Genomic DNA, 14,700 nt, shown 5'->3' with positions numbered 1-14,700 from the left:
GTGTTAAGTAGCGGGGGAGCCTGAAGATATATTGTGGAGCAGTTTGCGGGACGGCTGGAGTGCCTTGTGGACAGGCTGGTGGAGCAGTGCATAGGATGGCGGGAGCTGCTGGTGGGACGTGGAGTAGTTTGTGGACCGGCTGGTGGAGCAGTTCATGGGATGATGGGAGCTGCTTGTGGGCTGCGGAGCGGAGCTGAGCGAAGGAGTTCGTGGGGCGGCTGGCGGAGCGGAGCGAAGCTATGGAGCTATGGGGCGGTCAGCTTCAGATCATGTAAGGTGCCTCTTACCCCCGTCCCATCTCCACCCAGGTTGGGAGGTAAAGCTCCGCAGAAAAACTTTCGAACTCTGGGGCTGCCCTGAACAGGGACAGAGACTTTTGGGGCATTGGACTTTTGGGACTTTGGGTGATTTGGGGTTGCTGGACTCAAGAACCAAAGGGAAAGGGGCGTGCCCCAATTTGCTTGGGGTGGTTTTTTGCTCATGGGTTGTGTTATGAATCCTGTTGGTGGTGTTTCCCCAACATAATGCCACATTGTTTCTCTCTGTTATTAAAAGGCTTTTTGCTACACTCAGACTATGTGCTTGCGAGAGGGGAAGTATTGCCTCTTGGAGGTGCCCAGCGGGGGTGGTATATATTTGTCCCAGGTCACTGGGTGGGGGCTCGAGCCGGTTTGCATTGTGTTATCGGAATGGATCCCCTAGATATTGAACCTGGCCCTTGTTGCTGCCAACTCTGACGGGCAGAAGGGTTACAAAAGAAAAAAACTAGTAGCAGTTGGAGCGAACATCAGAAGGGGCAACCCAAAACAAAACCCTATCACCGGGGGCAACCCAAGGCCCCACCTACATCCCAAGGAAAACCCCAGACACCTTATCGTCCCACCACACCATTCTCCAGCAACCCACCTCACCCCAGTGACCAGTCAGCTGGACGATGTTTTAAATGTAACGAGCTGGGGCATGTAAAGATCAGCTGCCCCAAGAACCCCAACAGGTTATGGTTCATTGCACTGGGGTCACACTAAAGTTCCTCAGGCCCAGATGCCTCCCAGATACCCTCAGAGCAAAGGGAAACTGTGAGTGTGGGCGGGAAGAAGGTTACAGCGTGGAGGGACACTGGAGCACAAGTGTCGGTTATCCACCAATCCTTAGTGGACCCCAACTTAATCAACCCAGAGGTCCAAGTGATGATTCAACCCTTCAAGTCAAACTCTTTTGACTTGCCTACAGCCAAGTTGCCTGTCCAGTACAAGTGCTGGTCAGGAATGTGGACTTTTGCAGTCCATGATGATTACCCTGTTCCCATGCTGCTGGGGGAAGACTTGGCCCACCATGTGAAGCTAGCCAAGAGGGTGGGAATGGTAACCCGCAGCCTGACTAAGCAAGCTGTCACACCTAGCTCTGTTCTGGAAACTTCTACCAGGGCCCCTGTCTGTGTTACCAGAGACCCAGATGGAGGTGATGGAACCAGACCCCAGGCCAAGGTCTACAACAGCCGTAGTGGATCCAGTCCCAGAGACCCAGCCAGAGCCAGTCCCAGAACTGGTGGAGCAACCAGCACCAGACCCAGTGCCAGCACTGAATCCAGCGCTTGCAACCCCAACACCAGAGGGCCCCACTGAGCCTGCCCTGGCAGCAGCAGCTAAACCTACGCAAGAGGCTCAGCTGGAGCCTGAACCCCAACATAGTGCACCAGCGGAGAGCGGTTCACAGTCAACGGAAACAGCCCCATCACCTGCATCGCTTCCAGAGGGACCAAGCCCAAGTCCACAATCCAGTGAGAAACTGATGTCTCCAGCATCAAGGGAACAGTTCCAGGCTGAGCAGGAAGCAGATGAAAGCCTCCAGGGAGTTTGGACAGCAGCGTGGAGCAACCCACTGCCTCACAAGTCTTCTAATCAATCCCAGTTTGTTGTAGAAAGAGGACTTTTATACTAGGAAACTCTTTCTGGTGGGCACCAGGAAGACTGGCATCCTCAGAGACTGTTGGTAGTTCCAACTAAGTACTGGAAAAAGCTCTTGAGCTTAGCCCACGATGATTCTAGTGGCCATGCTGGGGTGAACAGAACCAAAGACTGTTTGGGGAAGTCCTTCCACTGGGAGGGAATAGGCAAGGATGTTTCTACCTATGTCCGGTCTTGTGAGGTGTGCCAAAGAGTGGGAAAACCCCAAGACCAGGTCAAAGCCCCTCTCCAGCCACTCCCCATAATTGAGGTTCCATTTCAGCGAGTAGCTGTGGATATTCTGGGTCCTTTTCCGAAAAAGACACCCAGAGGAAAGCAGTACGTACTGATTTTCATGGATTTTGCCACCCGATGGCCGGAAGCAGTAGCATTAAGCAACACCAGGGCTAAAAGTGTGTGCCAGGCATTAACAGATATTTTTGCCATGGTAGGTTGGCCCTCTGACATCCTGACAGATTCGGGAACTAATTTCCTGGCAGGAATCATGGAAAGCCTTTGGGAAGCTCATGGGGTGAATCACTTGGTTGCAATCCCTTACCACCATCAAACGAATGGCCTGGTGGAGAAGTTTAATAGAACTTTGGGGGCCATGATACGTAAATTCATAAATGAGCAGTCCAGTGATTGGGACCTAGTGTTGCAGCAGTTGCTCTTTGCCTACAGAGCTGTACCACATCCCAGTTTAGGGTTTTCCCCATTTGAACTTGTGTATGGCCGCAAGGTTAAGGGGTCATTACAGTTGGTGAAGCAGCAATGTGAGGGGTTTACGCCTTCTCCAGGAACTAACATTCTGGACTTTGTAACCAACCTACAAAACACCCTCTGAACCTCTTTAGCCCTTGCTAGAGAAAACCTAAAAGATGCTCAGGAAGAGCAAAAAGCCTGGTATGATAAACATGCCAGAGAGCATTCCTTCAAAGTAGGGGACCAGGTCATGGTCTTGAAGGCACTCTAGGCCCATAAGATGGAAGCATCATGGGAAGGACCATTCACAGTCCAAGAGCACCTGGGAACTGTTAACTATCTCATAGACTCCCCCACCTCAAACCTAAAGCCCTTTTATTCCAGAGAATTAAAGGTTTGTCACTTTACAGCCTAGGGAGGAGATGACGCTGAGTGGCCTGAAGGTGTCTACTACGAAGGAAAAAGTGATGGTGGCTCGGAAGAGGTGAACCTCTCCATGATCTTTGGATGTATGTAGTGACAGCAGATCCAGGAGCTGTGCGCCAGCTTTGCGCTGATGTTCTCAGCCACCCCAGGACGAACCAAACGGGCATACCACTCCATTGACACAGGTAATGCTCACCCAATTACAGCCCAACCTTAACGGGTGTCTCCTCAAGCAAAAACTGCTATAGAACGGAAGATGCAGGATACGCTACAGATGGGTGTAATCCACCCCTCTGATAGTGCATAGGCATCTCTAGTGGTTCTAATTCCCAAACCAGATGGGGAGATATGTTTTTGCGTGGACTACTGTAAGCTAAATGCTGTAACTCGCCCAGACAACTATCCAATGCCACGCACAGATGAACTATTGGAGAAACTGGGACATGCCCAGTTCATCTCTACCTTAGACTTAACCAAGGGGTACTGGCAAGTACCGCTGGATGAATCCGCGAAGGAAAGGTCAGTCTTCATCACCCATGTAGGGCTGTATGAATTTAATGTGCTCCCTTACGGGCTGCGAAATGCACCCGCCACCTTCCAAAAACTTGTACATGGTCTCCTAGCAGGATTGGGAAAATACGCAGTCGCCTACCTTGACGATGTGGCCATTTTTTCTGATTCCTGGGCAGAACACCTGGAGCATCTACAAAAAGTCTTTAAGTGCATCAGAGAGGCAGGACTAACTGTTAAGGTTAAGAAGTGTCAAATAGGCCTAAACAGAGTGACTTACCTCGGACACCAGGTGGGTCATAGAATCATAGAATATCAGGGTTGGAAGGGACCCCAGAAGGTCATCTAGTCCAACCCCCTGCTCAAAGCAGGACCAATTCCCAGTTAAATCATCCCAGCCAGGGCTTTGTCAAGCCTGACCTTAAAAACCTCTAAGAAAGGAGATTCTACCACCTCCCTAGGTAACGCATTCCAGTGTTTCACCACCCTCTTAGTGAAAAAGTTTTTCCTAATATCCAATCTAAACCTCCCCCACTGCAACTTGAGACCCTTACTCCTTGTTCTGTCATCTGCTACCATTGAGAACAGTCTAGAGCCATCCTCTTTGGAACCCCCTTTCAGGTAGTTGAAAGCAGCTATCAAATCCCCCCTCATTCTTCTCTTCTGCAGACTAAACAATCCCAGCTCCCTCAGCCTCTCCTCATAACTCATGTGTTCCAGTCCCCTAATCATTTTTGTTGCCCTTCGCTGGACTCTCTCCAATTTATCCACATCCTTCTTGAAGTGTGGGGCCCAAAACTGGACACAGTATTCCAGATGAGGCCTCACCAATGTCGAATAGAGGGGAACGATCACGTCCCTCGATCTGCTCGCTATGCCCCTACTTATACAAGTCAAGTATATGCCCCTACTTATACAAGTCAAGGAACTATCAACCCCCTACAGGCCAAAGTGGATGCTATCCAAAAGTGGCCTGTCCCAAAGTCAAAGAAACAGGTCCAATCCTTCTTAGGCTTGGCCGGATATTACAGGCAGTTGTACCGCACTACAGCCAAATTGCCGCCCCACTGCAGACCTAACCAAAAAGAAACAGCCAAGTGCAGTCCAATGGACTAAAGAGTGTCAAAAGGCCTTTAACCAGCTTAAAGCGACACTCATGTCTGACCCTGTGTTAAGGCCCCCAGACTTTGACAAACCGTTCCTAGTAACCACAGATGTGTCCGAGCGTGGTGTGGGAGCAGTTTTAATGCAGGAAGGATCGGATCAAGAATTCCATCCTGTCACGTTTCTCAGCAAGAAACTGTCTGAGAGGGAAAGCCATTGGTCAGTCAGTGAAAAGGAATGCTACGCCATTGTGTACATGCTGGAAAAGCTATGCCCATATGTCTGGGGATGGCGTTTCCAACTACAAACTGACCATGCTGCGCTGAAGTGGCTTCACACCGTCAAGGACAATAACAAAAAACTTCTTTGGTGGAGTTTAGCTCTCCAAGATTTTGATTTTGAAATAAAACACATTTCGGGAGCTTCTAACAAAGTGGCTGATGCACTCTCCTGTGAAAGTTTCCCAAAATCAACTGGTTAAAATCGTCCTTGAGATGTGGGAAATATTGTTGTTTTTTATATAGTCAGTAGTATATCTAAAGGTACATGTGTCTTATTAACTCTGTTTTCTCCTAAAGCTCCAGGAAGAAATCACAGCCAGTGTGGATCTGGCTGTCCAGCACTATCTGTGATTTGGGGGGCGTGTCATAAAAATAAAGGGAAGGGTAACCACCTGTCTGTATACAGTACTATAAAATCCCTCCTGGCCAGAGGCACAAAAACCTCTTACCTGTAAAGGGTTAAGAAGCTCAAGTAACCTGGCTGGCACCTGACCAAAAGGACCAATAAGGGGACAAGATACTTTCAAATCTGGGAGAGGCTTTGTCTGTTCCATGTGGCTTTTGCCGGAGACAGAACAAGAAAGCAAGCACTCCAACTCCTTAGTAAGTATTAGCAAGGAAATGCATTAAATTATGTTTTGTTTTGGCTTGTGATTTTCTCTGTACTGAGAGGAAGGTATGTTCCTGGTTTTTCTTTTTGTAACTTTAAGGTTTTGCCTAGAGGGAAATTCTCTGTGTTTTGAATCTAATTGCCCTGTGAGATTATCTCCCATTCTAATTTCACAGAGGTGCTTCTTTTACCTTTTTTCTTTCTAATAAAGTTCTGTTTTTTTTAAGAATCTGATTGTTTTTTTTAGTGTCCTAAAAAACCCAAGACTGGTCTGTGCTCATCTTGTTTATTCTCAAGCCTCCCCAGAAAAGGGGGGTATAGGGCTTGGGGGGATATTTTGGGGGAATAGGACTCCAAGTGGTCCTTTCCCTGATTCTTTGTTAAATCACTTGGTGGTGGCAGCGTTTACCTAATCCAAGGTACAAGGGAGAATTTGTGCCTTGGAGAAGTTTTAACCTAAGCTAGTAGAAATAAGCTTAGGGGGTCTTTCATGTGGGTCCCCACATCTGTACCCTAAATTTCAGAGTGGGGAGGGAACCCTGACAATGCCACTAAGCTTGAGCCAGGAAGCTGGGTTTGTGAAGCCCTTTTTGCTCATTGGGTGGAATGGGCTAGTGAACATTAGAACTTGTTAGCGTTTCCTGTTGATCACTCATAGGGTTTGTTCTTGTTCAGCATCTGGCCCTGGACCCGTCCTTTATCGCTATTTGTATTACCATAGTGCCTAAAAGCCTTAGTCAAGGTCCAGAACCCTACTGTGCTAGGCACAGTGGCAGGTTCAGGTTAGCTGGGAAAGTTCTGCTTTTGAAAGGAGCTGCAGTGATTAATGACCAGGAAATAATGTTACAAGCAATGGAATCATAGAATCATAGAATATCAGGGTTGGAAGGGACCCCAGAAGGTCATCTAGTCCAACCCCCTGCTCAAAGCAGGACCAATTCCCAGTTAAATCATCCCAGCCAGGGCTTTGTCAAGCCTGACCTTAAAAACCTCTAAGGAAGGAGATTCTACCACCTCCCTAGGTAACGCATTCCAGTGTTTCACCACCCTCTTAGTGAAAAAGTTTTTCCTAATATCCAATCTAAACCTTCCCCACTGCAACTTGAGACCATTACTCCTGGTTCTGGAGATGCCCTGCAAATGCTCCCACATCTGGGAGGAGGGGCAGTGGCCCTGGCTGTTGTGAGTGTCCTGCTTGCTTGGGATCCCCGTGGGTTTTCACAAGCTCGAGGGAATGGGGCATCCCAGGTTTTCAGACTGACAGAGTGTTAACAGGTGAGAGACAAATGCAGGTGCTTAGCACATCCATGGCTGCATCTCATAAATCAGATTTAAAATGCCAGAACCTGATCTGGGAAGGAATCACCAGGGAGATGATATATCTATGTCATCGGCTCTTCAGAGATAATTAGAACCAGAGAAACATCAGGAAGTGAAATGGCACAGAGAAACTCTGGGTCTGCCTGGGAGAGTGCAATGTCTCTGAGCTGCCACTGGGGACAGTGGGGGTCCAAAGTGTTCATGCGAGACTGGGGTGTTTGGTTTTTGAGGGGATTGGGAGGATTGCTTATGATGAATCTTTAGAGGCAGCTAAGCCTAAAGGAATAATGTCCTCATGCCCAGTGAAGGCCCCTCCCTCCACATGGACCTTTGGCTCCTTACAGCAGGAAACAATAAAAACCACTAAGGGTCCAGTTGCTCCATTCCTATGCTCAGCCAAGCAGGTGTCGGAGACTCCCCCTACTCTGGACCTGGCCCCGGCCTCAGTTCATCTGCATAGGTAAAGCACCATACCTGGGCATTAGTGATAGCATTCACTATAGATGCGACTGGGGTGTTTTAGTCGAGCACAGGAGTGGGAGTGCTCAGGCCTGGAGTAACTGGCTTGTGAGTAAGACTAAGGTGAGTTAGCAGGTCTGTGTGCTGTGGGGACCCAGGACTGAGAGCAGTGGGCTCTAAAGGGTGGAACCGAGGAGATTCAGCAGAGGTGGTGCGTACAGGCCTGGAATAGGTCAGGGCATGGCAGGTCAGGATTGAGGGGCACTGGCGTAGTAGGTCTGTGAGGAGTAGCATGCTCAGCTCCTGTCAGCAATCCAGCAGTGCAGTTTGTCCCTGAGCCTCAAGACCAGCAAACTCCTTTTCTCCCTCCATTTCTTCATCTGACTCTGTGTTTAGTTTTCAGAGTAGCAGCCGTGTTAGTCTGTATTTGCAAAAAGAAAAGGAGTACTTGTGGCACCTTAGAGACTAACAAATTTATTTGAGCATCAGCATCCGATGAAGTGATCTGTAGCTCACGAAAGCTTATGCTCAAATAAATTTGTTGAAAGAAAAGGAGTACTTGTGGCACCTTAGAGACTAACCAATTTATTTGAGCATGAGCTTTCGTGAGCTACAGCTCACTTCATCGGATGCATACCGTGGAAACTGCAGAAGACATTATATACACACAGAGACCATGAAACAATACCTCCTCCCACCGCACTGTCCTGCTGGTAATAGCTTATCTAAAGTGATCATCAAGTTGGGCCATTTCCAGCACAAATCCAGGTTTTCTCACCCTCCGCCCCCCCCCCCCCACAAACTTACTCTCCTGCTGGTAATAGCCCATCCAAAGTGACCACTGTAGCTCACGAAAGCTCATGCTCAAATAAATTGGTTAGTCTCTAAGGTGCCACAAGTACTCCTTTCCTTTTTGCGAATACAGACTAACACGGCTGTTACTCTGAAACCTGTCATAAATTTGTTAGTCTCTAAGGTGCCACAAGTACTTCTTTTCTTTTTGTGTGTTTAGTGTCACCAGGTTTCCATGCTCCGGGCATCCCAAGTCTAAACTACAGGGGAGTCCTAGTAAAAACCCTGCTGTGGCTGGAGTGAGCCTGGAATGCGAAGAGTTAAATTCCTAAATGTGGCTCCAGTTCCTTGCAGACCAGAATGTCTTTGCCTGAGGGTTCCTGACTGAGTGGCTTGAGATGTTGGTTTCCCAGGTTGCTGCTGCTTGTTGTTAGGGTCAAGTTGTGGTGTGTGTGCACATGAAAGGGAGCTTTGGTGCGTGCACATTGTGCTGGATTCTATTGTACTGAACATGGCCTCCCCTTTCTCAGCTGCAGCATGAGACAGGGCCTCTCTGGGAGCTGGGAGAGGAGCTGCTCCCAGGGCCACCCAGAGAATTGTGTGTAGAATAGAATCCTCACAAAAGCTCCCAGCCTGGGGTCCCTGCATTCCTCTGCCAGCCTCTCAGGGGTGGATTGTTTCCAGCAACATCCCTGGTAGACAGGCAGCTTCCCAATACAATGGGTTTCCAAGAGGTTAAAGCTGCTCTGTCCTCAGAGAAGGGACCTGTCCCCCTACTCCTTCCATTGTCTTGTCAGTGCTCCCCCTCCACTTCTGTATTCCTCTCCATGCCTCAAGGACAGAATGCCTTGAGGCCCCTCCTCCCAGGGAACAGGACTGCAAAAATGTGAAAATGGGCATTTCTAGCTCAAATGGCGACAGGTTGATGGAGGAGCCCATGCTGCATGTAAATCAAAGGCAGTGAGATGGACAAGACCATGTAGGTCGTTAGTCCATTCCCGGGGGCCAGGGCAAGATGGTGCCCTGCAGTACATGTACTTGTGCTTTTAAATGGCTCAAGGGAGGAGATGATTCCCAAAATCCAGTAGCGCTCACCAGCAGAGTTTTCTGGTGTTTGCCCTCTTCATTTGCTGTTGGATCTAATCACATCCCTTCCCCTGGGTGTTCACGCCATCCAAGGGTTAGTAGGCTGCTCCCTGAGGCATTGCTTAACCAGGACATACTGAGAGCATTCTTCAACCATTCTCCGAAATAAATCTAGCCCATCTGCTAATTGTTTTGCTGACCTTTCTGGGTGCCCAGAGTTGTGCATTAGGTCATGTCTCACCACCGGGTCATGGAGTTGCCCTCTGCATAACTGAGGGACCACCTTGACAGTCTGTTTATTTGTATGTTTCCCAGCAGATGCCTGAGTAGTTAAAGTCCCTCTTGTCTGTAATATCCTTGCACTCCTCTATAGATGGTGCAGGAATTGCTCTCTCTCTCCCCCTGTAGTGCTGGGGCTTTGCCCACTGCCTTTATTATTTTTTGTTTATCTTGTAGTTCGCTTCTACCCAACTCAGTAGTAACATATGGGATTCATATAGTATGTTCCTTTGGACTCTGTTCCTTGGACCAAATGTAGGCCTGGTGAAAATGCAAGTTCACCAACTGAAACGGAGCCACACTCAGCTAGAGTGGGCATTGAGGGGAGCCACGATGAGGCACTGTCCTCCTAAAATTCTTTGCAGCACAAGCACAAGGGGCAAGGGTCATGCTGGCCACCTCCTGGGGAAAGCAGAGGCTGGAGCCAATGGGAAGCCCTTTCTTTATTGACAAAATCTAAATGGTGGCATCACTTCCCTCAGTGGTTCCCCCAGGCCTGTAGTGACACTCATTGGACACCAGCCCCATCTCATGGCTGTCCCCTGGTCTTATGAAGTGTGATGTCACCATGATGTCATTCCAGCCAGGTCACTAATGGCACCAGAGGCACTCTCAGCACTTAGCTCAGACCTCCTAGGTCAAATTGAACCAGATCCAGCCCCAACATAAGGGCCACAACTCCCAATGAAGTCCAGTAGAGATGCATCCATTTACAGCAGGGCTGAGCTTGGCCCAATAAGGATTCTCAGCCCTATATTTTTCTCCTTGGAAAGGAATTAATTCTGGAGTCACAAGAGGGACTAAGCCCTGGTCTACACTAGGAGTTGAGGTCGAATTTAGCAGTGTTAAATCGATTTAACCCTGAACCCGTCCACATGACGAAGCCCTTTTTTTCGACTTAAAGGGCTCTTAAAATCAATTTTCTTACTCCACCCCTGACAAGGGAATTAGCGCCAAAATTGGCCTTGCTGAGTCGAATTTGGGGTACTGTGGACACAATTAGACGGTATTGGCCTCTGGGAGTTATCCCAGAGTACTCCATTGTGACCACTCTGGAAGCACTCTCAACTCAGATGCACTGGCCAGGTAGACAGGAAAAGGCCCGCGAATTTTTGAATTTCAATTTCCTGTTTGGCCAGCGTGGCAAGCTGTAGGTGACCATGCAGAGCTCATCAACAGAGGTGACCATGATGGAGTCCCAGAATTGCAAAAGAGCTCCAGCATGGACCGAACGGGAGGTACAGGATCTGATCGCTGTATGGGGAGAGGAATCCGTGCTATCAGAACTGTGTTCCAGTTTTCAAAATGCCAAAACATTTGTCAAAATCTCCAGGGCATGAAGGACAGAGGCCATAACAGGGACCCGAAGCAGTGCCGCGTGAAACTTAAGGAGCAGAGGCAAGCCTACCAGAAAACCAGAGAGGCAAACAGCCACTCTGGGTCAGAGCCCAAAATATGCCGCTTCTATAATGAGCTGCATGCCATTTTAGGGTTTTCAGCCACCACTACCCCAGCCGTGTTGTTTAACTCCTTCAATGGAGACGGAGGCAACATGGAAGCAGGTTTTGGGGACGAGGAAGATGATGATGATGAGGTTGTAGATAGCTCACAGCAAGCAAGTGGAGAAACTGGTTTTCCCAACAGCCAGGAACTGTTTCTCACCCTGGACCTGGAGACAGTACCCCCGAAACCCACCCAAGGCTGCCTCCCAGACCCACTAGGTGGAGAAGGGACCTCTGGTGAGTGTACCTTTTAAAATACTATACATGGTTTAAAAGCAAGCATGTTTAATGATTAATTTGCCCTGGCATTCGTGGCTCTTCTGGATATACTCCCAAAGCCTTTGCAAAAGGTTTCTGGGGAGGGCAGGCTTATTCCATCAACCATGGTAGGACACTTTACCACTCCAGGCCAGTAGCACGAACTCGGGAATCATTGGGGAACAAAGCATTGCAGTGTATGTTTGCTGGCATTCAAACAACATCCGTTCTTTATCTCTCTTTGTTATCTTCAGGAGAGTGATATCATTCATGGTCACCTGGTTGAAACAGGGTGCTTTTCTTAAGGGGACATTCAGAGGTGCCCGTTCCTGCTGGGCTGTTTGCCTGTGGCTGAACAGAAATGTTCCCCACTGTTAGCCATGGGGGGGAGGGGCTAGCCATGTGCTGGGGGGAGGCAAAATGCGACGTTGGAATGAAAGCACATGTGCTGTGTATGTAATGTTAATAGCAAGGTTTACCATGAAAGAGTGTACCCATTGTTCTATAAAATGTGTCTTTTTAAATACCACTATCCCTTTTTTTTTCTCCACCAGCTGCATGTGTTTCAAGGATCACAGGATCTTCTCCTTCCCAGAGGCTAGCGAAGATTAGAAGGCGAAAAAAATGCACTCGTGATGAAATGTTCTCTGAGCTCATGCTGTCCTCCCACACTGACAGAGCACAGACAAATGCATGGAGGCAGATGATGTCAGAGTGCAGGAAAGCACAAAATGACCGGGAGGAGAGGTGGCGGGCTGAAGAGAGTAAGTGGTGGGCTGAAGAGAGGGCTGAAGCTGAAAGGTGGCGGCAGCGTGATGAGAGGAGGCAGGATTCAATGCTGAGGCTGCTGGAGGATCAAACTAATATTCTCCAGCGTATGGTTGAGCTGCAGGAAAGGCAGCAGGAGCACAGACCGCCGCTACAGTCCCTGTGTAACCAACTGCCCTCCTCCCCAAGTTCCATAGCCTCCTCACGCAGACGCCCAAGAACACGGTGGGGGGGCCTCCGGCCACCCAGCCACTCCACCCCAGAGGATTGCCCAAGCAATAGAAGGCTGGCATTCAATAAGTTTTAAAGTTTTAAACCTTTAAATTGTTGTGTGGCCTTGTCCTTCCCTCCTCCACCACCCTGCCTGGTGCTTCTCTCCTCCACCACCCCTCCTGGGCTACCTTGGTAGTTATCCCCCTATTTGTGTGATGAATGAATAAAGAATGCATGAATGTGAAGCAACAATGACTTTATTGCCTCTGCAAGCAGTGATCTAAGGGAAGAGGGGAGGGTGGTTAGCTTACAGGGAAGTAGAGTGAACGAGGGGCGGGGGGTTTATCAAGGAGAAACAAACAGAACTTTCACACTGTAGCCTGGCCAGTCATGAAACTGGTTTTCAAAGCTTCTCTGATGCACACCGCACCCTCCTGTGCTCTTTTAACCGCCCAGGTGTCTGGCTGTGCATAACCAGCAGCCAGGCGATTTGCCTCAACCTCCCACCCTGCCATAAATGTCTCCCCCTTACTCTTACAGATATTGTGGAGCGCACAGCAAGCAGTAATAACAGTGGGAATATTGGTTTTGCTGAGGTCTAATGGAGTCAGTAAACTGCGCCAGCGTGCTTTTAAATGTCCAAATGCACATTCTACCACCATTCTGCACTTGCTCAGCGTGTAGTTGAACAGCTCCTGACTACTGTCCAGGCTGCCTGTGTTTGGCTTCATGAGCCATGGCATTAAGGGGTAGGCTGGGTCCCCAAGGATAACTATAGGCATTTCAACATTCCCAATGGTTATTTTCTGGTCTGGGAATAAAGTCCCTTCCTGCAGCTTTTGAAACAGACCAGAGTTCCTGAAGATGCGAGCGTCATGTACCTTTCCCGGCCATCCCACGTTGATGTTGGTGAAACGTCCCTTGTGATCCACCAGTGCTTGCAGCACTATTGAAAAGTACCCTTTGCGGTTTATGTACTCGCCGGCTTGGTGCTCTGGTGCCAAGATAGGGATATGGGTTCCGCCTATGGCCCCACCACAGTTAGGGAATCCCATTGCAGCAAAACCATCCACTATGAGCTGCACATTTCCCAGAGTCACTACCCTTGATAACAACAGCTCAGTGATTGAGTTGGCTACTTGCATCACAGCAGCCCGCACAGTAGATTTGCCCACTCCAAATTGATTCCTGACTGACCGGTAGATGTCTGGTGTTGCAAGCTTCCACAGGGCTATTGCCACTCGCTTCTCAACTGTGAGGGCTGCTCTCATCTTGGTATTCTTGTGCCTCAGGGCAGGGGAAAGCAAGTCACAAAGTTCCATGAAAGTGCCCTTATGCATGTGAAAGTTTCACAGCCACTGGGAATCGTCCTAGACCTGCAACACTATGCGGACCCACCAGTCTGTGCTTGTTTCCCGGGCACAGAATTGGCGTTCCACCGCATGAGCCTGCCCCATTAGCACCATGATGCCCACATTGCCAGGGCCTGTGCTTTGAGAAAAGTCTGTGTCCATGTCCTCATCACTCTCGTCACCGCGCTGACGTCGCCTACTCACCCAATTTCGCTTTGCCAGCTTCTGGTGCTGCATATACTGCTGGATAATGCGTGTGGTGTTTAATATGCTCCTGATTGCCAAAGCGATCTGAGCAGGCTCCATGCTTGCTGTGGTATGGCGTCTGCACAGAAAAAAGGCGCGGAACGATTGTCTTCCGTTGCCCTGACGGAGGGAGGGGCGACTGATGACATGGCTTACAGGGTTGGCTTACAGGGAATTAAAATCAACAAAGGGGGTGGCTTTGCAAGAAACTGAATGGCCCCCTCAAGGATAGAACTCAAAACCTCAAGGATAGAACTCAAAACTGGGTTTAGCTGGCCATTGATTTCACGGAGGGAGGGAGGAAAAAATGAATACAAAACAAATCTGGTCTATTTCTTGTTTTGAGCCACTTCATCTATCTTTATACATCTTGCTGGCAGCAGACTGTGCAGTACGACCACTAGCCATCGTTATCTCCTGGGTGCTTGGCAGAAGACTGTGCAGTATGACTACTAGCCATCGTCTTCTGCTAGCTGCAGATTAAACGACAGTGCACTGCTGTTAGGACTCAATCGCCATGAGACGAAACTTAAAAGGGAAATGACCTGGCTGAGTCACTCCCATGTTTGCCCAGGCGCCCAGTTAAAAGAGCACCCAGGACTACGTCGATGACCGCTACCAGTCATACTGCACTGTCTGCTGCCAAAAGGCAATAAACTGCTGCTGTGTAGCAATGCAGTACCACGTCTGCCATCACCCAGCAGACATACGGTGACGGTTAGCTGAGCGGGCTCCATGCTTGCCGTGGTATGGCGTCTGCACGGGTAACAAGAAAAAAGGCGCAAAACGATTGTCTACCCTTGCTTTCACGGAGGGAGGGAGGGAAGGAAGGGGGGCCTGACGATA

At 49.1% G+C, this 14,700-nt stretch overlaps 2 protein-coding genes across 2 annotated transcripts in view; both read left to right on the top strand.

Moving 5' to 3' along the window:
• Nucleotides 1–3,444, top strand: part of AREL1 (apoptosis resistant E3 ubiquitin protein ligase 1) — a 49,710-nt gene extending 46,266 nt beyond the window's left edge. The window contains exon 19 of the mRNA XM_073349174.1: nt 3,059–3,444. Within this exon, the coding sequence (XP_073205275.1) occupies nt 3,059–3,136 (78 nt within the window). The 3' untranslated portion in view covers nt 3,137–3,444. The remainder of the gene's footprint in view (nt 1–3,058) is intronic.
• A 7,082-nt stretch (nt 3,445–10,526) lies between these two features.
• Nucleotides 10,527–12,455, top strand: LOC140913203 (uncharacterized). The gene is made up of 2 exons (XM_073349177.1): nt 10,527–11,254; nt 11,830–12,455. Exons 1-2 carry the CDS (start codon nt 10,738–10,740, stop codon nt 12,348–12,350), a joined length of 1,038 nt encoding a protein of 345 aa, XP_073205278.1. The 5' UTR covers nt 10,527–10,737; the 3' UTR covers nt 12,351–12,455.
• Nucleotides 12,456–14,700: the final 2,245 nt, after the last annotated feature.

The sequence above is a fragment of the Lepidochelys kempii genome, chromosome 6 (assembly GCF_965140265.1).
Source record: "Lepidochelys kempii isolate rLepKem1 chromosome 6, rLepKem1.hap2, whole genome shotgun sequence".
Classification (NCBI taxonomy): domain Eukaryota; kingdom Metazoa; phylum Chordata; order Testudines; family Cheloniidae; genus Lepidochelys; species Lepidochelys kempii.
Note: the sequence above shows the minus strand (reverse complement) of the source record. Positions and strands in the feature narration are given on the sequence as shown.

Coding starts and splice junctions, on each gene's coding strand:
- LOC140913203 (XM_073349177.1), top strand. CDS start 10,738: ATGGACCGAACGGGAGGTACAGGATCTGATCGCTGTATGGGGAGAGGA. Junction 11,255..11,829: donor AGGTGGAGAAGGGACCTCTG/GTGAGTGTACCT, acceptor TTTCTCCACCAG/CTGCATGTGTTTCAAGGATC.